Source organism: Melopsittacus undulatus, chromosome 11 (genome assembly GCF_012275295.1).
Source record: "Melopsittacus undulatus isolate bMelUnd1 chromosome 11, bMelUnd1.mat.Z, whole genome shotgun sequence".
Lineage (NCBI taxonomy): Eukaryota > Metazoa > Chordata > Aves > Psittaciformes > Psittaculidae > Melopsittacus > Melopsittacus undulatus.
Window position 1 is genome coordinate 18,750,583 of NC_047537.1, and position 24,828 is coordinate 18,775,410.

The 24,828-nt window shown below is 62.4% G+C and overlaps 3 protein-coding genes across 3 annotated transcripts; all 3 read right to left on the reverse strand.

Moving 5' to 3' along the window:
- Nucleotides 1–1,618: 1,618 nt before the first annotated feature.
- USP36 (ubiquitin specific peptidase 36) lies at nucleotides 1,619–9,302 on the reverse strand. Its single transcript, XM_034067779.1, has 20 exons — nucleotides 8,904–9,302; nucleotides 8,608–8,829; nucleotides 7,892–8,002; nucleotides 7,515–7,617; nucleotides 7,186–7,253; nucleotides 6,940–7,010; nucleotides 6,739–6,821; nucleotides 6,322–6,430; nucleotides 5,944–6,084; nucleotides 5,654–5,754; nucleotides 5,443–5,572; nucleotides 4,569–5,228; nucleotides 3,980–4,107; nucleotides 3,426–3,740; nucleotides 3,000–3,145; nucleotides 2,721–2,843; nucleotides 2,449–2,601; nucleotides 2,149–2,264; nucleotides 1,929–2,058; nucleotides 1,619–1,838 (listed from the first exon to the last, which is right to left on the reverse strand). The coding sequence occupies exons 1-19, from the start codon at nucleotides 9,229–9,231 to the stop codon at nucleotides 1,930–1,932; spliced, it is 3,237 nt and encodes a 1,078-aa protein (XP_033923670.1). The 5' UTR covers nucleotides 9,232–9,302; the 3' UTR covers nucleotides 1,619–1,838; nucleotide 1,929.
- A 600-nt stretch (nucleotides 9,303–9,902) lies between these two features.
- TIMP2 (TIMP metallopeptidase inhibitor 2) lies at nucleotides 9,903–17,775 on the reverse strand. Its single transcript, XM_034067501.1, has 5 exons — nucleotides 17,437–17,775; nucleotides 12,268–12,368; nucleotides 12,078–12,186; nucleotides 11,726–11,850; nucleotides 9,903–11,394 (listed from the first exon to the last, which is right to left on the reverse strand). Exons 1-5 carry the CDS (start codon nucleotides 17,561–17,563, stop codon nucleotides 11,194–11,196), a joined length of 663 nt encoding a protein of 220 aa, XP_033923392.1. The 5' UTR covers nucleotides 17,564–17,775; the 3' UTR covers nucleotides 9,903–11,193.
- Nucleotides 17,776–21,047: 3,272 nt separating this feature from the next.
- CANT1 (calcium activated nucleotidase 1) lies at nucleotides 21,048–24,673 on the reverse strand. Its single transcript, XM_034067848.1, has 4 exons — nucleotides 24,566–24,673; nucleotides 22,431–23,067; nucleotides 21,986–22,189; nucleotides 21,048–21,553 (listed from the first exon to the last, which is right to left on the reverse strand). The coding sequence occupies exons 2-4, from the start codon at nucleotides 23,047–23,049 to the stop codon at nucleotides 21,183–21,185; spliced, it is 1,194 nt and encodes a 397-aa protein (XP_033923739.1). The 5' UTR covers nucleotides 23,050–23,067; nucleotides 24,566–24,673; the 3' UTR covers nucleotides 21,048–21,182.
- Between the last annotated feature and the right edge of the window lie 155 nt (nucleotides 24,674–24,828).

Consider the following 24,828-nt stretch of genomic DNA (forward strand, 5'->3'; position numbering starts at 1 on the left):
ATTACCCCTTGTCCTGTCACTACAGTCCTTAATGAAGAGTCCCTCCCCAGCATCCCTGTAGGCCCCCTTCAGATACTGGAAGCTGCTCTGAGGTCTCCATGCAGCTTCTCTTCTCCAGGCTGAACAGCCCCAACTTTCTCAGCCTCTCTTCATATGGGAGGTGCTCCAGTTCCCTGATCATCCTTGTGGCCTCCTCTGGACTTGTTCCAACAGTTCCATGTCCTTTTTATGTTGAGGACACCAGAACTGCACACAATACTCCAAGTGGGGTCTCACAAGAGCAGAGTAGAGGGAGTCAAATGGAATTCGATGCAATAACTTTCATCTGATACTGCAAAATCTTCAGCTCAGGTATAACAGGCTTTATTTCAGCGCCTCCACGTCACGGCTGGGACCTGCTGCCTCCGGCCCCTCCAGAGGCTCTGAGGCCCCTGCAGCAAGGGAAGTCTCTACTTCTTCTCCTTGGGTGGGACAGAGACCTCCTGGAGCGCTGGAGCACCGAGGCTGCCGCCTGCCTCCTGCCGCCTCTTAGTGAAGGAGCCAGTGGTGGAGTCCAGCTGGGTCGTTGGTGCTGTGCCAGCCCCATGGTCATGTGCAGGCCTTTGGGCAGCAGGGCAGTGACTGTGCCCCACTCCAGCCTGGCTGCTGCCACTGTGGAAACAGGCCTGTCCTAGGCAGTGAGGAGCTGGGGGTGAATCTTTGCCTCCTCCACCTGTCTGCAGAGGAGCTGATCCTCTTCCTGGATGTGATGGATGACAGGAGCCAGCTCTCCAGGGCCTACAAGTCCAGCACCTCCCCATCATGGCTGACCCCTGCTGCCTCCCGTTCCTCCAGGGACTCTCAGGCCTCCTCAGTAAAAAGCCCCTTCTTCTTCTTGTGAGAAGACAGGCAGCTCCACGGGACATGCCAGCACTGCTGCAACACGGCAATGGCTCAGAGAAAGCGGGACCCGAGGTGTGATGGGGGCATTAAACAGAGGATCAAGGTGATTCCTGCGGCTGCACACCAGTGGTGGGGTGCTTGCCTATATCCCACAGTAACATCCCTGCTGCCAAGGACAGTCACTTCTAGGGTAGAACAACAAAATGCAATGCCCAACTGTCACAGGCAGGAAACCAGCCCATGAACCCCCGGCCTTGGCACCAGCAGCACCCAGGTGACAGCTGCTAGTGGGAAGAACGGCCACCAGCACAACGGGCAGCACTGAGAGCTTCGTTTGAGATCACACCCAGCCACACTCCAGCCTCTTCCTCAGCAAAATCCCTGCTGAAGGAAAACCCACCTGCAGATCCACAGGAAACTGCCTCCTGTGGGAGTGGGTTCCCTGGCCATAACCCAGAGCCAAGCGCTACCGAATCACCAACACATCTTTATTGCCGGCCACAGCTGCCCCATCCCCGCGAGGCGCCAACCCCCATGCACAGCACAGGAAGGGCCAGTGAAGTTAATGCTGTTAATGGTGACTCCAACATGGTGAGGAGGGAAAGGGGGGGGGGGTAAGAGGGGGAAAGGCAGCCCCAGGTGTGGACCACAGCCAGGGTCATGGGGCTGAGGCTGGAGCTGGAGCAGCAGCGATGGTCCTGAGGCACTTGGCAGCAGGCCCCCCGAGCCAGGCTACAGGGCTGGGGGGGAGGAGAAAGGGCAGCTCCAGCCCTAGGCACAGGGAACCTGCTGAAGGAGCCCGGACAAGGCACGGTCCTTCTGGGCTGCTTCACAGCAGAAGGCAGGGACATGGAGCATGGTGGAGATGTGAGGAGCAGTGTCCTCTTCCATCCGCAGCAGCTCCCAGGACAGGGCTCCATGGCAGGGGCTGCTCCTCCTGCTCGCTGGCATTCAGGCTGGAAGGAAAGGAGCTGTGTGAGCACCCGCCATGCAGCTGCCCTGTGCCTGCCCCTCCAGCTCCGCTGCGGGCCCCTGGACCTGCTCACCTCAGAGCCGGTGGCGCAGGCTCGCTGCCTTGGCCGGATGTGTCACTGCCCAGAAGCTGCGCTGGCGCTGCAGCCACTGGAAGGGGTTGTGGTGTCTCTGCTCCCTCCTCCGCTTTTTAACCTTCTTCACCTGTGCAGAAGCACCAAGGCTCTTGGGGTCAGCACACGGTGGCCCAAAGTTCTTCCCACCAGCCCAGCCAGGGATGGGACCAGCACCCACCTTCCCTCTGTCAAACTCCTCATCCCACTCATCGATGATGGTCTTCCTGCGGGCTGAGGCTGCAGACTGAATGGCATCCCAACTGACGGCCGAGACGCCGCCATTCCAGGTCAAGACTGCGAAGCAGCACTGTCAGCACGGAGCCCCAGGCCATGCTCCACGGCTCCCACCAGCACAGGGCCAGGGTTGGAGCCCCTCACTCCAGGACCCCACCTGGGTGCAGCAGCTCAGGCCCTGGCAGGGCTCAAGGCAGGGGAGCTGCACTGCTGCTTACCCACCCTGCAAGAAGGGATTGATTACCTTGTTTGCCGTAAGCTTTGTCCAAGGAGTCAACAAGCAGCTGCTCCACCACTGTGGGCTCCAGCTGGGTCGTTGGTGCTTTGCCAGCCCCACGGTCATGTGCAGGCCTTTGGGCAGGACAGTGACTGTGCCCAGCCCCAGTGTCTGCTGCCACTGCAGAAACAGGCAAGGTGAGCACGAGGCAGAGGCTCATCCTCCAAGGCAGATCTCGTGCCCCAAAAGACACTGTCAGGACTAACAGTGTTATGAGGGTGCAGGGGACTTGGGCTTACAGGAGCCTGTCCTGGGCAGGGAGGAGCTGGGGGTAAATCTTCGCCCCTCCACCTGTCTGCAGAGGAGCTGATCCTCTTCCTGGATATTGTAAGGCTCCTCTGCTGCAGAAGCAGCACGCTGGCCTGTAGGAACCCAAGCAAGCGCAGCAGGTAGAAGGTGAGCACCATCAGGAAGCTATATGGACCACAAGGACCAAGGACTGCAATCCCGTGCCATCCGGGCAGGCAAGCTGCCAGCTCCAGTCTGCCAGGCACCAGGGTGGAGGCACAGGATCATACCTGCAGCACAGACGACTTCAGCAGCCGGCTCCCCTGTGGCCTGACTGCTGGCACTTCCCCTCCACTTGTGCTTGTGGTGCCTGGCCATGTCAGCCTCTGTTCGATGCTTCTTTGCTTTCCTGGGCTCCACGGCAGCCACACTGCAGCTGGGGAGGACATGGATCAGCTCCCTCCAGCCTGAGTGGAGCTGGCACAGTGTGGAGTTTCCCCACAGGTTAATGGGATGCAGAGACGCCCACAGCGCAGCAATGCATTTGGGGGGAGGTGAAAGCACCCACAGCAAGGCAGCACTTGGGCTGGCCCCATGCATGGGTCATCCCACCCGCAGGAAGACAAGCAGCACCCACAGGCCAAGGAGCCTGGATCCAGGCAGAACACAGGGGAGCAGGGCTGGTGCGTGGCAGCAGGCCCCAACACAGCAATTACCTCTCCTGCACCCTCCTCTTCTTTTCCCTCCTTGAGGCACAGGTGGGCTCCCGGTCTGGGTGGGCACGGAGGGATGACGGGAGCCAGCGCTCCGGGGCCTGCGAGCCCAGTGCCTCCCCAACACGGCTGGGACCTGCTGCCTCCGGCCCCTCCACGGACTCCGAGGCCTCTGCAGTGGAAAGTCCCTTCTTCTTCTTCTTGTGAGGAGGGACACAGACCTCCTCCTCGAGTGCTGGAGCACCAAGGCTGCTGCCTGCCTCGTGCTGCCTCTTCTTTGCGAAGGAGCCAGTGGTGACCGGGCTGGACTCCTCCCTGCTGCAGAGAGAAAGGTGGTGTGAGGGGTGGTGATGGACCAGCACCATCCAGAGGGGAGGATGGGTGGCGAGGGGCTGGGGCTGCTGCAGTCCAGAGCAGGGGAGCCAGCTGCCGAAATCACCCCCGAGCCAGAGTCGCCTCGAGGAGCCCCCCGAGCCAGAGTCGCCTCGAGGAGCCCCCCGAGGCCGCAGGTGGCCAGGCTGCGGCACAGGAGCCGGGCAGCGATGGGCACTGCTCACCTGTGCATGCCCAAAGGCAGCAGAGTGGAGCTGGGGCAGCTGCTGTTCGGTGAGAAGCTGCTGCCAGCGACTTGCACGCGAGGCCACGTGTGGTGGGCACTCCTGTGCAGCTTCCTGCCCTGCGGGGACTGACACAAGGAAAGACTTGGTGAGCTGAAGGAAAGAGGTTTCCCTCAGCCAAGAGGGGAAAATCAAAAGGCGAGCCCAGGGAAAGGGGATACCACAGCGGGAGGGAAGCGGGGTGGTAGAAGAGGAATCAGACAAGGAAGTTTCAAGAGCAGAAGCCCCAGTGCCCGGTGCTGAGCCCTGGCTGCACCACTGTGCCCAGAGGGCAGCTCTGAGCCCTCCTGCCCCTGCTTGCCCCAGGGAGGGCTGGTGAGGCTGCCCTGTGTCCTCAGCAAGGCAGGAGCTGTCTCTCCTGCATCACTCGTGTGAACAGCAGCAGCTCTGCCCTCCCTCCGCAGCCTGAGCTGGGGCTCTCACCACCCCCTCTGGCCAGGCACGATCCCCAGCCCTGGCTCTGCACTTTCTGCCAGCACAAGCCCTGCTTCAGAAGACACAAGGCACCTGCTGAAGGCCCGAGGCTCACCTTTCTGGCAGGCAGCACCAGCTGCTTGGGCGGTGATGGTGATGTGCTGCTGCTCTGCCCCACAGCAGCACTGGCTGACCAGGCAGATTTCACCTTCCTGCGCCTGATGGTTGTGGGAGCAGCTGGCTCCACACTGGGGATGTCGGTGCCACAGTCCATCTCCTGAGAGGTGCTGGAGCTGCTGGTTCTGCTCCCAGCCTCCTGAGAAACTGTGCCCAGCTTCCCCACTGCAGCAGGCGCTGGGCTGGCAGCATTGCTGCTTCCCAAGTCCTTCCCTGAGTCACGGGCTCTGTGCCCAGTGCTCCTGGGCTGCTGGGTGAGGCCCAGCAGCAGTGGGGATGTGGCCCGAGCAGGTGGCATCCTTTCCTGCCAGGAGCTCTGCTGAGGATGATCTGCTTTAGCTGAGCTTGTTCCACTGGTGCTGCTGGAGCCGAGGGGTGACTTGGACCTAGGAGGCTCTGGGCTCTGGACTGCAGCACTGGGCAGCGCTGTGCCCATGCAGGTGGCTTTGAAGGCTGCTGCAGCTGGCAGCGATGTAATGGGCAGCTTCACTGGGGTGGGGCCGTTCTGTAGCTCTGGTCCCGTACTCCATGTGCTGCGGTCCACAGGCACCCCGACCTCCGGCCCTGGCCCCCTCTTCTCTGGCTGCACACTGCGTCCCTGGACAGAGAGAGAGGGAGTAGTTCAGGGAGGAGAGAAGTCAAGGAGCCAGGGGTACAAAGTGATCCTGCCCTCGGAGCCACACAGGCATCCTCGACTCAGCAGGATCCTTCCTGCAAACAGCCTGCTCCCTGCCCAGCTACAGCAGAGCAGCCGAGGGACAGCAGCTCCCAGCTCCCATGAGCACTGCCCAAGAGCAGCCTCCAGGACTTACCAGTGATGGGAACAGGGGCCTGTGGCTCACAATTCTCTTTGCCTCTTTGGAGACGGTGCCCTTGGAGCCAGTCAGCTTCAAGACAGCTGTGGCAATGGGACTGTCCAAGCTCTTCTCTGGGCTGGAGAGTCTGGAAAAGAAGGGCATGGGTTAACAATGAGTGTTTGACCAAATAGAATGCTCTCGATCAGAGAGCTGCAGGTGCTCCCACCTCACATAGAACAGCAGGTAAGCCTCCTGGTTGAGGACCACTTTGACATTGCTGCAGCGCACCATACTATCATTCATCTGATACCATTGCCCATTGCTTGCCTGCAGAAGAAGCAGAGTGAAAGGGGTTGGCCTGTGTCCAGGACCTCTCCTTGCCCAAAGACCAGACTGGAGCACAGCCTGTACCCCCCATCCCTCCAGTGCTCACCACCATGCACATCTGCTGAGCGGCCTCCTTCCCACACCCTGCAGGGACCCAGCAGCTCCCAGCCCAGAGTGCCCCGGGCTCACCTTCACATAGCAGTAGTAGTGCCCGGCATGGCAACTGTACCCAGAGTGTACCAGCACTGCATAGAGTCCATACATTACAGGATCCCCCTTGTTCTCCGACATGTACGGGCGGATGTTGAGGAACTCAGGGTACGGCACGGCCTGCAGAAGAACAGAGGATGCCTCAGGAGCCTGCCCAGCAGACGGGTTTCTTGCTAGAGCAGGAGCAGCTCAGCTGTCCTACGTGTCCATCTCCTGAGGGAGCAGGAGCTGCCCTCCCGAGGCACAGGTCACCATGACGAGCTCTGAGTGCATGTCTGGCCAAGAGCGGCAGGACCACCTCCCGCCCTGCTGCTCGGGCCAGGAGACAGCCCCAGCTCTGCATTGTCGAGCACTCACCTTGGTGATCTTCTGTCCACCACTGAAGAACCGCTTCAGTGAGATGGTGAGAACGTTGGAGGCTCGGTGGATGCTGAAGCGTTTTGTTGCCGACACTTTGTTGTTGCATCTGCACAGGAAGAGCTGTGTCATTCAAGCTGTTCCACCACCCAGATGGTTGCCAGCTCTGGCCAAGTCACAAACCCCACGGAAAATGACCGTGCAGGCACCAGGCACCTGCTCACGGACACATCTGCTGGCCCAGGTCCTCCTCACGAGAGGACGGAGCCGAGGAGCAGCAGCTTTCACCACGCGAGGCTTCCACGGCCTCACACTTTAGCGTGGAACAGGTCAAGAAGCCCTCCCGTGTTGTGGCTTTCTGCCTGCTTCCCACCGGCGCAGCCGCAGCCCCGTTCCTGCCTGCAGCCCCACACGCACCCTGTGCACAGGTAGGAGTTCTCCCCACCCAGCAGGTCAGGCTTAACAAACAGCTCCAGTGCCTCCCGTAGGTTTCGGGCTTGCTGCAAGGACAGAGGAGAGGTCAGCACATGGGGGCCCGGCCAGGCGACAGCCCCGCTCCCTGCTGAGACCCCTGCCCCAGGAGAGCAGGAGCACCAGGTCCCCAGCCCGCTGCAGTACCCAGATCTCCAGTGCCAGGTCCAGGAAAGGCTCGTACTTGTCCGAGATTCTCTTGCATGCAGCACACTTCACTGCAAGGAAAGAGCAATGAGCACACCCTGCCTGGCACACCAACCTGCACCCATCACCACCCAGCTCAGCACAGGAGCCACCCCCCCCCCCCGGGTTTGAGCTCTGGGATGGGAGCATCAGCAAAGCAATAGCCCCAAGTGACTGCAGGCCCAGGGCCTGGCACCGAGCACTCACCACGGGATCGCAGGTAGCCGCCAAAGATCTGGTGGACCAGTGTCGTTGCCTGGGTCTCACAATCCAACCTAGAGACAGCAGCACCGGGTCTCACACCGTCCCTGCAGCACGGCCGCCCCACGGCCACCACGGTGTCCTCAGCACAGACTCCTGGCTGGGGCTCAGAGGGCACTGCAGGGGCAGCGCAGCTTCCCAGGGCAAGGGCCCAGGAACACAAGTGCTACCTGGGGAACACACTGACCCCACAGTCCCCTCCAGCAAGGCAGGGCACCAGCGAGAGGACAGCAGAGAAGAGCAGGGACAGCCCATCAGAGAGAGGCCCCATGTACCTGGTGCAGCCACTCAGGCAGGACTTCTGCATAGCATCAATGGTGTAACGCAGGAATTCATGTGCGTCCTCCTGCTGACCAAAGCGCATGTGCCCAGCGATCTCTGCAGGAGAGGGAGGAATCAGCCCCAGCACCTGCTGCGAGACACAGACCCCACCTCCCTCGGTGGCCCCAGGGGTTGAGCCCTCTCAAACCAAAGCGGACGCCAGACTCATGTCGGCCACAGGGGGACCCCAACCACAGCCCATGAGGCCACCAGGTCCCCACAGGCTCCATGAGCTCTACTGGCCTCATCTCAAAGGTTCTGCTCACACATTACTCCCTGCTCTCCAGCATGGCTATGGGAGGGGAGGAGAGCACAGTGGAGTCATTCTTACTTTTGAGGTCTCGGACAAAGGCCACCGGCTTTATCACACTCCCACTGTTGGCAAAAGCCTGAGCCACGTGGTTCTGCATGATACATATCATACAGAAGCTGCCTTGGTCACCTGTGCAGAGGAGAAGATGACAGGAGGTTGGGAACAAACGCAGTAGAGATAAAGGCAATACAGGAGAAAGAGCAACACCTGCACAACAAAACTCACTGTTCTCCAGGATATCTGTGCTACAGTCTAGCTCTGAGGCTACACAGCTATCTCAACTACACAGGTATCAGGACATGTCTGATGATGGGGCTGCTCTCTTTGCTGACAGCTCAGAGTGATGCCCATCACATTCCCTTTCAAAGTCACACATCAACAGCATCTGTGGCCTGTATGCAGCCTTCTGCCCTCATGTAGGCTGGGGCTGTTTGGGACGTCCAGCTCAGTCCCCACAAAGCCAGCAGATCCTACTGGAGCCATCTTAGCCCTGGCTACACCCACCATGGACACAAGTGTCCCCAAACACAGGGATGCAAAGCTCACAGATGCTGCTATGGCCAGGAAAAAAGAAACGGCATCTCTGTGGAGAAGCGGCAGGAGGGGGCAGAGGAGGCTCATCCTGACACCCACATGGCCCTTGCCAGAGCCACACGTGCTGAGATACTGAGTCCAGCCCAGGGAGCAGCGACCTGCCAGCACAGCCGCCTGCCGAGCCAGGCCCCACTACTCACGGGTGCAGCGGTGCTCCTTGGAAAGCAGGTAGTTAGCGAGTGGTGGGGTGTACGTGAGGCACTGCACGGTGGAGTTCAGGAAACATGTGTTCCCGAGGTTACACAGTCCTGCACCAATTCGGTACATCTTCTCCCATTCCATGGACAGGCGCTCCATGGGGAAGAGCACCTTCTGGGGAGCAGGGATCCTGTCCCCTGGGCCCGCTGGGGCATCGCTGCTCTCTGTGGGATGAGGAATGGTGGGTGAGCTGTGCAGTGCAGGCTGCGGTTGTGCCCACTGAGCCCCCGGTACTTACCCCGCTTGACCTGCTGCTCCTCCTTGGGGCCACACTGGGTTCCGGCAGCCTTGGCTGGGGAGTTGAGCCGCACGTACTTGCCCCGCAGCCTCTGCAGCTGCTCGGAGAAGCTCCGGCGGGCGGGTTCGAACTCGATCTTCTGCAGCAGCACCTTCTTGGCAGAGCCGGCCAGCAGCTGGGTCATGCTCCCGTTCCCGCTCACTTCCCGCCGGGCTCGCTTCATCATCTCCCGCAGCCTCTCCGTGACCGGCATGGTGAGGCCCTGTGGTTCCGGCTGCGGCGAGAGGCAGGCAAGTGAGCGGGGGACACCGCCCGGTTCCGTTCCCATCGGACTGCGCTCTGCTGGCACTACAGGCCGCAGCCTGGCCTGACCCCGGCCAGCCAGAGCCGGCGCGGCCTCGACTCCGCGCACCCAGCGGGCCCCCTCCGGCCGCCCCCACTGCGGGCACCGGTACCGGTACCGGCTGCGCCCCCCGCCCCGCTGCACTCACCGCGCCGGACGCACGTGGCCTGCAGTGCCGGTGCCGCTCCGCCGGCACCATGACTGGCTCCGCGCCTGGCTCCCGGCTGGGCGGGACCGGCGGCCGCAGCACCCAATGAGAGGCGCCCAACCCTCGGCTCCGGCCCGTCAATCACCTCCAAGCTCCGGAGACCAATCGGAGCCCCCCAGTGCGCCTGCGTCATTCGGCCGCACCCAATCCGGTTCCACGTCCTGCCCAGCACCGTGCGATCCAACCGGGCTGAGCATGGACTGCGCCTGCGCCAGGGATCCCGTGCTGGGGGCGGGGCTTCGCGAAGCTCGCGGCCTAGCTCTTGTATCCCCGCCCCCTGCCTTGGCCACGCCCCCTCGTCCGCCGGGACTGCTTCCCCCGGTGGTACCTTCCGGTTCATCTCCGCCGGGGTCACCCGTCCCTGTGGTTCTGTTCCCCCCCCGAGGAGCGGGGCCCGGGACGGCCACGGGCAGCGGGCGCAATGAGAGCAGAGGGAGCACAGAGCCGGTGGCAGAACAAGTGGCGATATTAAACTGGGACAGACTACCAGCAGCAATGGCACGTGTGATACAACCATACAGCGCGCGGCGGGACGAGGGGCCCTGGGGGTGGGGGTTTCCTTTTCTCTTTAATGTTTCTCTTTAGTATGTTGAAATTGCCCAGACTGGTCCAGGACGACATCTGAGACCTGGCAGGGATGCTCAGCATGAAAACACCTCCCAGAGCTGCGGTGGGCACACGTGGCAGAGCCGTCTCAGACGGGCAGCCCCACGGCACATGCCAGCACCGCTGCAACACGGCAATGGCTCAGAGAAAGCGGGTACAATGGGGGGTGCACCAGAGGAGGACGGGGATTCCTGCAGCTGCTTGCGGCCTATGCCCTCCTGGTACAAGGCTCCATCCTCACCACTGTGGACTGGGGAGCTCAACCAGCGCAGGTGCTGCTGAAGACTATGGCTCAGCCAACAGTGCATGAGGAGATGGGAAAGACTCTGCACCCAGAGCTCCTGCCCCTGTGCCCTGCTGAGCCCTCCTGCGTCCGAAGCTGCTGCGGCTAAGCCTGTGCAATGGCAGCAGCTGCAGAAGGGGCCACAGTAGCTATGTCCCCATGCAAACGGCTGTGGTGGGAATGGCCCCAGCACAATGCTGGGGGAAGTGGTGAACCCTCTGCCCACCTCCCATTCCCTGGGGGAGAGGAGCATGTGAAGAAGGGCAGTGGGTCTAGGGTGTGTGACAGGGGGGTCCCTCCAGCCATGCTCAGGTGGCCCTCCAAACACCTGCACAGGAGCCAGCCAGCCCCAGAAAAGGCCTATAGCCCCTCACACACAGCCGGGGTTTCTGCCTGGAGGGCTGGACTCTTCCCGGATTCCAAAGGGGAGGATGGGCAGGGGTTGGGGACTGGGGGTCCCTGCTGCTGGCAGGTGGCAGGGGACACTGCGTTAGGGGGTCTGCCTGGTAAGAGCCCGTGGTGCGGAGGCACTGGTAGACCTGCTACACAGACGGGGCAGCTCCTGCCACTCCCAAGGGTTCAGTTCCTTCACAGATGCCAGGGTGCCAGGGCTGAGCATGGCCTGGTGGGATGCAGCCCCCACTGTGGGTTCCCCCTGTGCCTTGCTCAGCCCTGCCACAGAGCAGGTCCCTGTCCCTGCCCCCCTGCATGCCCATGGCAACCACTGCAGCCCTAGGACCACTGTGGCCGAGCAAGTTTTCATGCTGTCTCCAGGGATTGATATCAGCATGGACCAGTCTAACATCTCGCAGGTTTTTTCTACTGGCTACTGGAATGCGCTTGTTTGGCTTTAGGGGTCCTCAATGTCAAGAAACTCTTGCTTGGGGGGTGCCATGCCGCGGTACCAGGCACATGAGCCATCACTCCTCTTGATGCAAGCGTAGTGCTTCGCCTGCCGCCCATCCACATTGTTCTTCTCCATCGCCCAGTCTGTCCAGAGACACTCGTCCGAGGAGGAGACGAAGCAGGGGATGGAGAGACAGCGCGAGATCTGTGCAGAACAGAGAGCACCACTGACCACCCGAGGAGGCACAGTAGGGTAGGATGGGACACGGGGAAGCAGCATGGCTCTGCTTCACTCGCCCCCAGTTCTAGACCAGTGGTGCCATGCTGCCCCTTCCCTGCATGGCATGTTGGGGATGTGACCCTGATGTGGGAGGGCTGAGGAACCCCTGAGTGTGGGCCCCAGTTCACAGCTGGAGAGAGCTGGAGACTTGGATGCCTTTCCTGTACAGCTCCCTGCACAGCATCAATCCTTGAAGGATGGGGAGAGCACCTTGTGGCTGAACCCCTGCCCACCCTGGGGCAGCCTGGCTGCTCACCTTGCATTCGCAGCCCATCTGGTACCGCTGGTTTAGGCTCTTCTTCTGGGTTGGGCTCAGTGAGTCCCAGGTGGAGACCAAGTCACAGAGCGTGATGTGCATCTTGCCATTGCCCTCTGACTTGCCTGTGGAGAGGCCAGATGCAGCTCAGTTTCCCCTCAGGCACCCTGGTGCTGACTCAGGGTGCTGGGGCTTGGCCCGGCAGGGGATGGACTCTGCTGCAGTCCAGCACCGAGGGCTGATGGTGGCAGCAGAAGGAAGGGGGGACATACACACATCATGGGTGTCACAGGAGGCCACAGGGCCACCACTGCCACCAGTTTCCCCAGGAGCCCTCCCTATGGCCACCTACCTGCAATGAGATATTCCTTTTTCCCGCCGGTGTCCAGCAGCCGGCCACACACGGCGGTGGATGGAGCCGTGTAGATGAACTCTATGTCCTTGTCAGGGCCCTTGAACATCTGCAGAGAAGGTGCAGGAGTGAGCAGCTGCCATGGAGGCTGCCCTGTCCCCCCCCCTCCTGCCCTGCTGTGTCCCGTTACCTTGATCTGCTTGATTTCATACTGGATTCGTTTGATCGGATTTCCGTATATGTCATTCCCTGAATCCACCTCTTTGGCAGACATGGCCTTTGCTCGGATCACTGCAATGGAGAGGTGCTGGGGTCAGCAGGGGTGGCCACATGGTCCTGCTCACCTGCCCCATTCCACCACGGTTCCTACTCTCGCGGCCAATGCTGCTGCCTCCCACAGAGCTGCTGCCACGTGCTGACCCAGACAGATGGGGCTATGGCACACACAGGATGGTGATGGGCAGCACTGCAGCAGCACCCTCACAGTGGGTGATAAGGAAAGGTCACCCCAGTATCATCCAGTCACCCTTGGCTAGTGCTGTCCTGAGCTCTGCCCAGCTGGGGCTCACAGGTGTCACACAGATGGCACCAGGACAGATCAAACCTGCCAGCAGTGTCCTGGAGCTCCATGGTGTTTGTCCCACAATCATTACCTAAACCCATCTCTGATGAGGGCCCCAGCCAAATACCTGCACGGCCTGGCTGGGCTGGAGCAGAAAAGGGCAGAGGGAGCTACTTGGAGGGTCACCTTCGGGTGCAGAGGGAGGTGGGAGCCGCATCCCCAAGGCACCATCCTGGCTGTTCGCCATAGCCAGCACAGGCACCAGCACTGCCCACCGTGTTGCACAGGCAGCTCATCCCTGGGGTCCCCACCCCAGCACAGATTGGTCCCTGAGCCACCAAGGTGATGCTCCGGCTGCAGCTCCATGCACTGGGCAGACACAGAAACTGCATCCGCTGGGGCCAGGGGCTGCAAGTGCCACTTCCTGCCCTCATCTGCCTACAAAGATAACTGGGAGACACTGAGACCCGAGTCAGTGGGAAAACAGCCAACTGAGGGCAGGCAGCGAGGTCCCGGCCAAAGCCAAGAGCCCTCCCGGCTCTGTGTGACCCCGGGGCAGTCCCAGTGCTCAGTGCCACTGGGCAAGGTCAGGTGCCCCAGAGCCACTGAGGCCATGGCACCTTGGAGCCAGTCCCCATGGTCACGCTGCCAGCACAGCCCAGGGATATGGGAACCTGCATGTGAGTGCTTAGCACGTGGCAGTGACCTGTGGGGCAGGCAGCAGCCAGCTCACCCTTACTCACCGGCTCGGGACGCAGCAGCTGGTTTGGTGCCTCATGGGGTGGCCTGAGCCTCTGCACTGAGCCCCGTGGCTACCACCTCTGCCTGGCTCCTTCCACCAGTGTGGGAACTGGAGCTCCTAGCCGGCCCCAGGCAGCACCGGGACACCGATGGTGCAGGGGACAGTGGCAGCCCCAGGGCCACAGCTCCTGCTCAGCAGCCTATGGGGCCTGGCTGTAGGGCAGGGCCTTGCACAGCTCCCTGCACTGCTGAGGGTACCACAATCCCATGGGAGACATCTCCCCATCCCTCAGGGCCCCTGCCAGCCCTGCTCCATGTGCAGGTGGGATAGCGAGTGGAGAGCCACGCTTTGGGCAGCGGCTCCAGCCAAGCTGGGAACCCATCAAACGTCCCTCACTACATAGTGGGGTGAGAGCAGCCAGGGACACGCAGGGTGCAGCACCAATGGCACAGCAAGGAGAGAGAACCTGACCATGGTCTATAAATACCATAGGCACAGGGGCACGCAGATGGGCTATTTCAGCTAAAGGTCAGGAGGGCACAGCCCCTCTTGGGCACGGTAAGTGCCAACTGAGCTCACTCTGGAAAGGAGGAGGTGGCCACCACCATGAGCAGGGGCCAAGAAGACACTTCCTAAAACAGCCACTCTGGGGTAATGTGAGAACTCACTCAGTGCGGGACAGGCAGACTCAGCGGCTGCGGGTACCAGTGCTGCACTGATGGCTTTCCCAGCCAAGCTCCCATCCCTGCGGATGGGCCTTGGGCACACTGGCAGTATCTCAGCCCAATGGCCAGCCCCTGCATCCCTGCCTGCAGCAGGGCACATCTCTGCCCTGGGTCCCTGTTTCAGGGTGGAGCAGCTCCACTCGTTGGTCCCTGCTGCCAGACCTGTGTCCGCTCCTCTGCCTGCACCTCATTGCAGGCACAGGCCACCCCTCACCCCTCACCCAGCGGCTGCCTCATCCCCCTGCCCTCCACGGCTCCATGTCTGCGGCAGAACTTGGGTGCAATGGAGCTGGAAAGCCGCACACCAACTCCAGCCCAGCTGCTCCCGGCGCGGGGAATGGTTACTGGTTCAGTGGGCTCCAGCCTTTTCCATTCACGTGCTGATGAATCACTTGACAAAAATGCAGCCCAATTCTAGGCGGATTTGTTCTGAACAGTGCGGCTTTGTGGAGGGGACGGCTGCGCTGCGCTTTCCCCGCCAAGACCCCAGCAGCTCAGCCAAGCTGCTCTGTGCCAGCCAGGAGCCGGAGCATGAGCAGGGTGATTCGCAGGGATCGCGGATGGGAGCCCCTGAGGGGAGCCCAGCTGGGATCCCTGGAAGCAGGAGGCAGGGCCGAGGTATGGAGGAAACCCCCAGTACCCAGAAACCAGTAGAGGACCTCACCGAACAGCAGTGTCATTGGCCACATCACCTACCACTGGCCTGGACAGGCACAGGAGCTCAGACCCTCCATGAAATGGGCCACAAGGAAGGTTCCCAGCAGACCCCGCAACACTCCCCCTGGCTGGTCAATGAGCCCATGATGAGCAGGGACAGGCCAAGGCTGCGGTGCAGCTCTAGGAGCAAAGCTGGGTACAAACAGCATCACCCAGTGCCATAAACCCATGGTGATGTCTCTTGCAGGGGCCTCTGCTGAGCTGAATGGGCAGGGAACAAAGCTCCCTTCTCCGGGGCTGTTGGCAGCCAGCTGAGTGGAGGGGATGGCTGCCAGTGCCAGCACTGCCCGCTGCCTGCCCCGCACTGCCCGGCCCCGCTGGGCACCCAGCAGCAGCAGAGCAGGGCACCCTGTGGGGATGAGGAGGCAGGAGTGATGCAGAGTGGCAGAGGCTGCCCCGGTGCATGGCAGTGCCAGGGCACTGCGATGGCAGCACCACGGGGAGGGCAATGTGAGCACCAGCACCAGGCCCTGCTCAGCCCGCACGGGAGCCACAGGCTGCGCTGCCACAGCCGCCTGCGTCATCCCAGCCTCTGACGGGAGTGGGATGGGACCCAATCAGTGACGGCCCCGGCGTCAGCCCACGGCCCCTCCATGCCGTCCGCTCGGGAAGGGCCCTGGTGCTCGGCAGGAGACACCAACACCAGCTGCGCTCCTCCGGCAGCCCCTCGGCAGGGACCTGCTCCACCACTGCCCCCAGCCTCCCTCTGCTGCATGGTCCCTGCTCCCACTCTTCCTTGTGCCCCATCCCCAGAATCAAACACTGGGATTGGTGCAGTGCTGCCACGGCTGCATCCATGGAGCCCCTGCCTCCACTGTCCCACTGACCTGTCCTGAGGCTGGCACTGCCACACAAAGCCAAAGCCACAGCCATGCCCACAGCATCACCTCCTGCAATCCCTCATCCCCATGCTGCTCCAGAGGAGACCAGGAAGGAGCTGGGTCTTGTGCTGTGCTCCCTGCGTGACCACATCCTCACCTGGCAGCCGAGCATCTCCAGTACTGCAGGGAGCAGTCCCACTGCCCATCCCATGGGCCAGGAAGCACAAGTGCAGGCAGGACAGGTCACTTGTTGCAATGCACTAGCTCCAGTGACACAACTCCCAGCCCCTCTGTGACAACCCAGCCCAATGAAGAGTTGCTTCCACCATCACATCCCTAACAGGGCCCAGCCTGAACATGGGCTGCTCCATCTGCAACAGTCAGCAAAGGTCCCAGCACCCCAGGCTGTCCCTGGGCTCCACACACTCTCAGGGAGGGAGCTCACTGAACATCCAGGGGAAGACAAGAAGCAGCAAGAAGCCCAAGGATCACAGGCTGCAGGAGATGGATCCCTGTTGCATGGGAAGAGGGTGGGGAGCTCATCCAGGACAAACCCTGCTCCCCTGAGCCCAGCCCCATCCCTATCTGGGCTCAAACAAGGCAAGGCTGATCCAGACAAACCACAGAGAGGACTCAAGCTGGGAGCCAGGAGGAGGCTGCACAGCAGGATGAGCTCCAGGCACCCACGTAACAGACACCAGCGGAACAATGCAATCCAGGCACCAGCCTGGGCATTGCAGCCTTCCGGGGCACAGCAAGACACCCCACGGCCACCGAGACAGACGGTGACTCAGCAGCTGAGTCATGGCTGAGCCAGCACCCCGGGACAGGCCTGAGTCACCCGGAGCACTGGTACTGACTGGAGTGTGATGGAAAGCTGCAGCCACGCTCACAGGGATCCCCTGGCTCAGAGACACCAGCTCTAAATCCAGTGCTCCATTTTGTCTGGAAAGCTCTCCATGCCCGATAAGCTTTGTGGTGGCAGCAAGGCCGGGCAGAGGCAGCGCAAGGGGCAGCAGCCAGATGCCATGGGACCTGCTGGCGTGAAGGAAAACCAGCAGTAACGGGATCTGGAAGGAGCGAGTGCAGCCTGGGAATCTGTCAGGAGAATCCTGGCAGGATGAGCAAGGGACAGGGCAGGGCCATCCAGAGGTTGAGGCTGCCTAAGTGTTTGGGAATGTTACCTCTCCAGCTGAGCCTGGGAACGGCCCTGCAAAGGAGAGCGTCGGGAACTGGGGCTGGTCTGTTTGTTCAATATGTTAAAATCCAATAAGGGCATTATTCATAGAAAGAGGAATCCAGATCCCGGCGCTGCCAAGCCCTCCCTTTCAGCAGCATCCAAGCCGAACAAAGTGGAACGGGAGAGAGGAAATGCCTGGAAATAAGGCGCAGACGGGAGGTGACCGAGCCCGGCGCTGGCTCTGCCGGGCCGGACCCCGGCGGCTCCGGTGCTGCCACGTCCCAGCGCGGCGCGATCGGACCTGTTGGAGGCCGGGGCTCCCCGGGCCGCCGGGGACGCGCATCCCGGCCCAGCCCCGGCGGCTCCTGCATCGCGCGGGGACGGCGAGGAGCGAACGGGCGGACCGCGGCTCTGCTCCCGGCGGCAGCGGCTCCGGCCGGGGCAGGTGCGGGGCCCGCGGGGGCTGTGCGCGCTCCCGCTGCTCCCGCTCCTCCCGCTGCTCCCGCTCCGAGCCAACTTTCCGTCCCTTCCCCCGCCGCGAAGTTGGCGCGGGCCGGGCCGGGCTGCGGGGCCCCGCGGGGGACAAAGCGCGGGGCTCGACGGGGAGCTCACCTACGTCCGCGTTGCAGAAGGCCTGCTGCGGGTGGATGGGCGAGCAGCTGCAGGCGTCGGCCGGGCGGGCCCTGCCGAGCAGCAGCACCAGCAGCCAGGCCAGCAGGCAGGGCAGCGCCGCGGGCATCGTGCGGAGGGGCTGCAGGCTCAGCGACCCGGCCGACAGACCCGCACCCACCGCCGGGCCCGCCCGAGCCGACGCCAGAAAGTTTGGGGCCGGCGGCCGCGGCGTTGCGGGCGCTGCTGTGGCCGCTGCTCCGCTGCCTTCTATGGAGGTGTTTTCTTCCTTCCCCGGCTGCCGCTCAGCTTCGCTTTTTAACGTGCTCCCGAGATTTGCTGCTCCTCCTCTGCATGGCGCAGGGCCAGCCCGGCTGCTCCCGCCCCTCCGCACGATGCGGCTCCGTGATCGCCTCCCCCGGCCCGGCCCGGCCCCCGCCCTCCCCCCTCCGCCCCGGGACCCGGTTCGCAGCTCTGGCTCCCGGCCTGCGCCGAGGGGAGCAGCGGATCAGAGGGAAGGCAGCGGTTATGTCGGTGCCGAAGCTCGTCCTCCTGCCCGTTCCCCCTCGCCCTTCCTCCCCTCCACGGGCAGCAGCTCCAACCCCACCTTATCTCAGAACCTGTTGCACGTCGTGGTACAGCCCCAGCAGAGCCCCACAGGGCTGCTCGGTGCGATGGGGAGAGAAGCAGAAGGGTAAAAGTGAGAAAGGTTGAGACAAAGGTGGTTTAATAGATAAAGCAGAAGCCATGCACAAGCAAAGGAAACAAGGGGGTTCATCCATCACTTCCCATTGCAGGCAGGTGTCCAGCTATCCCCCACCCGTTCCTCCATTGTATTTCAGTGACTTGGGAAGACAAATACCATCATTCCAAGCATCACCCCCTCATTCTTCTCTGGCTTCATACGTTGAGGATGATGTTCCATGGTCTGGGATATCCCTGGGGTCAGTTGGGGTCAGCTGTCCTGGCTGTGTCCCCCCAAATCCTTGTGCACTCCCAGCCTGCTCAGTGGTGGGGCGGCATGAGGTGGAAAAGGCCTTGACACTGTGCAAGTGCTGCTCAGTGATAATGAAAACATCCCTGTGTTACTGACACCATTATCAGCACAACCCCCAAAAATCGCCCCATGCAAACTACTGCAGGAAAAATCAGCACAGCCCCAGTGAAACCAGTGCACTGTGACAGTGTCACTGCACCAGGGTGCTGCTGGCATCACCAGACCTGTGCCCAGCGCTTCATAGGTGCACTGCATCTCTGCAGCAGTGCCTTTGCCCCTGCTCTTGTTCTGGGCAAGGACACAGAGTCTGACCCCACAAAGCCAGGTGCTGCTGGCACACATTGGCAGAGTGAACCACCACCCCAGCCACAGAACCTGCTCCCGAGCCAGCCACTCGCCGCAGAGCTGCCTGGCCACGGGTACTCACGCTTGAGGGAGGTGCCAGAGCTGCTTGCCTCTGGGATAAGAAACAGCAGAAACGTGGGCAGCTGAACCCAGGCCAAGCTCTGCTCAAGCATGCAGGGAACCTGTGGGAAGTGACAGCTTCATGGCACTACAATGTTAGATGGAATCTGGAGATGGACCCCATGTCCCCTACATCACTGTGGGGCACATGGGCTGCAGGTGTTCCCGGTCACCAAGAGTCCTGCCTGCCCAGCTGCAGGCCCTGGTGCTGCTCTGGAGGCCTGGATCACTACAAAAAGGGAGCACAGGCAGGCAGGGCAAAAAGAGGGAGGGTCTGGGGACACAGTGCAGGGAGGCCACACTTCCCACTCCTGGTGCAGAGGTCCTGGCCTGGCAGAAAAAGAAGGGGTCCACAGGGCAGGAACTGCCCCAGGGAACCAGATGGGAGCTGCAGAGTCAGCAGCCCCAGGCCAGGAGGATGAGCGAGGCCAGGAGGGGCTGTCCCGAGTGAAGTGCAGGCAAAGGTGAAGTGGCCAAGGTGGCCCATGGCCAGTTGGCACCTGGTGCCCTGGGCTCATCACACGGCCCCAGAGGCCACATGCCCAGGCCGGGGCCAGCTCTGCCCATGGTGCTGGCACAGGCAGTGCCCAGAGCAGCAGCAGAGGGAGCACAGCCGCTGGAGCCCAGAGGCTGAGTCATAGTCAGGGCTAAACAAAAACATGTGTCCAGCCCCAGCCGCGCTGCTCACCCCGCTCTGAGGTGCTGGACACTGTAAACAGGGGTGGGGGGGACACAGCCAGCCTGGGCTCTGGAGAGGGCTCAGTCCCCACCAGCTCGCCCCTGCCAAACCAAGGCAGCACCGTGGAGCCAAACACCAACTCAGGGCATCACTGGTGGTTGCTGTGAACCAGGGCTGGGGCTCAGCCAGGCCAAGTGTGCTGGGGTGGGAAGGAGGCCCCGCGCCTTCAGATGCCCATGTTCCGTGCTTTTGGCTCCCAAGACATCTGCAAGTTCCTCCTGGGGGCCACTGGCTGCTGCTGCGATTTCACAACACTGCTGGTGAGTGTGGGGCTGCTGCAAACACTTCCCAGCTGCTGTTGGCCCTGGGGAAGCTGAGCTGGTGCTCCCGACTCTTTCTCCTGCACCGAGCACAGCAGCCATTGGAGTAGGCTTGGCTGCGGCCGCCAGCTCCCAGCAGCTCCTGTCTAGGCCCTGGCTCTTCCCGGAGCTGACAGCTCTGGAGGCACCTCTGGAGCCTGAGCCATGTCTGAGAGAAGACACATGGCCAGGACCATGCACCTCCTTGGGGAGCAGGCTGGGAAAGGAGCAGGGGTGTTCCCACAGCACACACAGCCACAACTGTTGGCTCCATCAGTCACTTGAAGCCACTGCACTGGTGCTTCCCCCAGCCCTGGGCAGAGCCCGTGTGCCAGAACAGCAGTGCCAGGACTGGCCCCAGTTCGTGGTACTTGAGGCCTCCAGAAGCCCCAGCACCACTGGCAGTGTGGTAACTGCTGAGTCCCTCGGTGCTGGGCAGAGGAACACACCACAAACCCCTCCCACATGAGACCTTCCCCAGGAAACAGTGCCCAGGGCTGGCTGTCAACTCCCCAGCTCACAGGAAAAGGGAAGTGAAACAGCTTCTGGGAACAGGCCTGATGAAATCCCCCGTGGCCATGACATTATAGATGAACTTTGCCTGCCCTGGCTGTAACACCCTGCATGGCCCTGTCCCCTCTGTCACCCTGTGACCCCAGAAGGGTCAGGATCTAGCAGTTGTGCCTTCAGGAATGCTTCTCCCCATAGGGATGCTTGTCCCTGTGTCTCCAGTACATTCTTGGTGAGGTGCTGGGGACACAGCTCGGAGGTTCCCCTGCAGGGTGGCCACAGCACAGGCTGCAGGGCAGGGTCAGACCCGCTCCCGCAGGTACCAGCACAGACCCAGTGCTCTGGCTGGACACCCCCCTCCTCCCAGGGGGCACTGGTACAGTGGGACAACGTAGCAGAACTGGGGCTCAACCTTCTCCTTCACTGCAAACCCAGCGCTTGGATGTCACCAGAGCCACAGAGGGTTTCTGTCACAATTAGGCCTGACTGGGGATCCAGCACATGGGGCCGTGGCCGTGTCTGCTGGGCTGAGGCTCGCAGCTCCCTGTGGTGGCAGTCCCTTGCCACCAGGTGCCACTGCCGAAACACTCGCACCACGCCTGCGGCAGCAGAGCAATGCTTTACAGGACACCAAGGCCAAGTACAGAGCTGGGAGCAGAGCCTGGCGTCCCTCTGCTGAGCCCAAGGCTGCCCCCGGCTGGCAGTGGCCCCGTGCCCCTCCAGTCCAGTGCATCAGTCGTTAAATAAACTCAATGCCCTCGTATTTCACGCTCCCGATCCTGGTCTCAGGCAGGAGGAAGCGCCCGTCCAGTGTGAAGGCCATGATGTAGCTGGCGATCTTGCCATTGTCCTCTTCCGATTTCAGCGCCACGATGATCTGGTCGTCCGTGTCTGGGATGAACTTGAAGGAGGAGAAGCCATGAGTGGGGACCACGTCCCCTACACGTCCCACTGTCACATCCCCGAAGTCCTGCGTGGAGCTCAGCAGCAGGTTGGTGCCGCACCGCTCGTCTGCCTTCTCGTTGTAGCGCTCGTGGCTGGCGCGGCGCGGCAGGAAGAACCAGCGCTGCAGTGTGTCGCTCCAGGACACCGACTCGTGGATCAGGTAACCTGCAGCAGGGAGTGGCAGCTGATGGCGTGGGGCACCTGCCAGGCTCCGAAGGACACCACAGCAGGGAGGTCACAGCTCCATGCAGGCAACCACTGTGAATGTTTCCACCTCCTCCTGCCCACTGCCCATGCAGGAGCCCCCCCCCCCAGTCCCTCCCAGAGTGGGACAGGGACACCCCAGCAACGGCCTCTGCCCTGGGGCCTGGCTGCCAGGCACAGTATTGCTGAGCCACGCTCCAGCTGCTTGTACCACAGACAGGGGAGAAAAGCTGTGGACAGGCTTTTCCTCTTTTCCCATTAGGACAACGGGAGGGAGGGCTTTGGCCTCCATTATCCTTCAAACCTCACACCAGTCCCAGTATTTATGGGGAGGGAGACCTCGATTCTGGAGGGTATGGGACAGGGGTGGCAGGAGGGAGCTTTGCTCAGTACCTGGGGGTCGGATGCCCGCTGCAGCCCTCAGCGCGTTGTAGTTCGCCACCCAGTTCTCATGGCCCACATCGCCCTTGTAACCAACGACCTTCACCCACTCGGGGTTCTCGTTCACCACCTCCCCTGTCGTTGTGGTCCACTCCTTGCCCAGTCCCCCCACATAGAGGTGCTCGTCCTTCACTGCCAGCCACTCTGCCTTGAAGCCTGCAGTGGAGAGAACAGCATGAGCTGGGCCTCAGACAGCACATGGACATGGGACTGACTCCCCCTCCCCTGAACACTACACCAGACAGCTCAGTGCTGGGCAGAGCCTTCCCCCATGCAGCCAGCAGGTCCCCAGGCAGGAGCTGCAACCGAGGCACAGAAAAGGTGCACCCATCCCAGCAAGCTTCAAAGAGCCAAACTGCTCTGCGCCTGCAGAATGGGATGGGATGGAGGAGCTCACCTTTCCCCACTGTGCCATCCCCATCTGGGAGGATCACCCAGGGCACCACCTTGTTGCCCTCAATCTGATAGACCACTCCTGTCCGGTCATCCACTGCGTACAGCTTCCCGTTGAAGACAACCAGCTCGGAGAGCTCCATGCCCCTGCCCTTCTCAGCCAGGTGGGACTGCAGCATGCTCTCGTCTTTGTCCCACTCCACTGTCACGCTGTCCCCACTGTCTGACAGCACCAGGTAGCCCTTCTTCAGGTAACTGAACCAGGTGTGCTCCTCAGAGCCCCGGGACTGTGTGTCCAGATCCGCGATGACTCCAATGCGGTAGCGCACACCCTCAGAGTTCCTCTGGGGTGGGGACAGCGGGTAGGTGTCATTGTAGTGGTCCCCTGCCTGCAGGCTGAGCTGCCAGTTGTGAGGATTGGGCGGACTGTGCCGTGCCGGGGAGGACCGGTGCAGGCACAAGAGCAGCAGCACAAGCCCCACGCAGGCTGATGACAGCACGATGGCCTTCCAGCGTAGTCGGAAGCGGGGGTCAGCAGCCTTGGTCATGGACGCGAGGACCGGGAGACCACCAACGCTGATCCGGAGGGGGCTCATAGACTCATCGCAGGGCGGGACGAGCATCAGACTGCGGGCGAGAACCTGGTGAGAGGAAGGGAAGAAGCAAATCAGAGAGCTGGAGTCTGGCACTGCACTGAGCTTCAGGGGAGCAGAGCACAGCCATGAGGGAGCAGCGAGGGGCCTCGTCCCCTCTCCTGCAGTACAAGAAGGTGCTGCCGCCTCACACAGGGAAGAGCCAACACGCCAAGGGGCTGCTTTGGTGCTGGAGCCACTCTCAGCCCCTTCTCACCTCACTTCACCCCTGCCCTGCAGTTCCAGACCAGGGCAAGCCCTGGCGTGTTGGCAGACGTACATGGCCTGCTCAGCACCTCCACCTGCCCCAGGTCCACCACAGCCCAGGCAGGGAGTGGAGGCCGTGCCAAGCCCTGAAACCTGTGCTGAGGTGCCCTGCTGAGCAGTGCCCCTGCACAGCCCCGGCAGGAAGGAAGGTCCTCTCTGGCAGTGAGGCCAACCCTTGCTGCCTCCAAAGCAGCCCCTGGGAGCCAGCCCCACAGGTGAGCGTGCCCCCAGGCCCCACAAGGACACCAGGAGATACGTGGCAGCTCCACCCACACAGGATGCCAACGTGTGAGCAGGAAGCGAAGCACCCGGGTACGAGGGACAAACACCCCGACCTGCCCAGCCTTAAAGCCGCAGCAGCCCCTGCTTTCCCCCTGCCCACTGTCACAGTGTATCCTTGGGCACCACTCGTGTGCAGGTGCCTTCAGCCCACACCTCACTGTGCCCACCCCCAGTGCTCAGGCACCAGCAGCTCCTCTCCCTGCCCTTCTCTTTGTGCAGCACAGGGGACGTGGCAGCTCCCGGAGCTCCTGCAGACGTCAAACACCCCCCGGTGCTGGAACCCACCCCAGCATCACCTGGGCCGTGCAACACAGGGCAAGGACCCCCAGCCCAGGGCAGGACTCCAAAGGAGGGGTCCCCAGCTGCCAGCCCAGGGTTGTCCCCAAGGACCCGTCACTGCCATGGTGTGGCTCCGGGCCTGGCGCTGGGCATGGGCTGTGCCGCGGGGCTCTCAATGCTCCTTTCAGCAGCCCGAGGTGCGAACAGAGGCTGCATTGAGCGCAGGGGGCGAGCCCCGGACAGGCAGGAGAGCTCCCGGCCTCGGGAGAGCCGGACGGGAGAGGGACGAACCCTGCGGGGACGGAGCACTCCCGGTCCCACTGCCCAGTGCCTCATCCCAGCACCTGCCCTGGGCACAGACACGATATCCCCGACCCCACGGACACGGGTCCCCAGGCCTCTCCGGCCACGGACACCGGCACCTCCGGGCCCCACAGACATGGGGACATGGGCTCGGGAGCCCTGAGCCACCTCCCCGGGAGAGCTGCCGGGAGAACCGTGCACCGCCCGGCCCGAGCGGGGCCTTGCCGGCCCCCGCGGCCCTCCACCGCAGGGTACAGCCTGCGGACACCGCTGCTCCCACCCGAGCGGGGGGCTCGGGGCGGCCCTGCCCGGCGGGGTCCCGGACTGCGGCCCCGGCCCCGACCCAAGCCCCTCGCCCCCCGCAGCCCCAGCTCACCGCGGACCCGCCCGCGCACAGCCGCTGCTGCCGCACCGCCTACAGCTCCCGGCAGGCCCCGCGCCACGGCAGCGGCAGAGCTTCCGCGGACGGAGAACTACAACTCCCAGCAGGCTCCGCGCGGCACCGCCCACAGCGGCCCCGGCCGCCGGGCCCGGGTGCTGCTGGGAGCTGCAGTCCGCCCCGTGCCCTGCTCCGGGCCCGAGCCCCGGGGGTGTCCATCGCGGGTGCCCGGTGGGTGGGACCCCGCTGCAGCCGTAGTT

Coding starts and splice junctions, on each gene's coding strand:
- TIMP2 (XM_034067501.1), bottom strand. CDS start 17,563: ATGCCCGCGGCGCTGCCCTGCCTGCTGGCCTGGCTGCTGGTGCTGCTG. Junction 12,369..17,436: donor CTTCTGCAACGCGGACGTAG/GTGAGCTCCCCG, acceptor TCTCCATTGCAG/TGATCCGAGCAAAGGCCATG. Junction 11,395..11,725: donor AGATGGGCTGCGAATGCAAG/GTGAGCAGCCAG, acceptor TGTTCTGCACAG/ATCTCGCGCTGTCTCTCCAT.
- USP36 (XM_034067779.1), bottom strand. CDS start 9,231: ATGGGAACGGAACCGGGCGGTGTCCCCCGCTCACTTGCCTGCCTCTCG. Junction 8,830..8,903: donor GGAGCAGCAGGTCAAGCGGG/GTAAGTACCGGG, acceptor CTCATCCCACAG/AGAGCAGCGATGCCCCAGCG. Junction 5,229..5,442: donor GGCCCCTGTTCCCATCACTG/GTAAGTCCTGGA, acceptor CTCTCTGTCCAG/GGACGCAGTGTGCAGCCAGA.
- CANT1 (XM_034067848.1), bottom strand. CDS start 23,049: ATGCTCGTCCCGCCCTGCGATGAGTCTATGAGCCCCCTCCGGATCAGC. Junction 22,190..22,430: donor GGATGGCACAGTGGGGAAAG/GTGAGCTCCTCC, acceptor TCTCCACTGCAG/GCTTCAAGGCAGAGTGGCTG. Junction 21,554..21,985: donor AGCGGGCATCCGACCCCCAG/GTACTGAGCAAA, acceptor TCCCTGCTGCAG/GTTACCTGATCCACGAGTCG.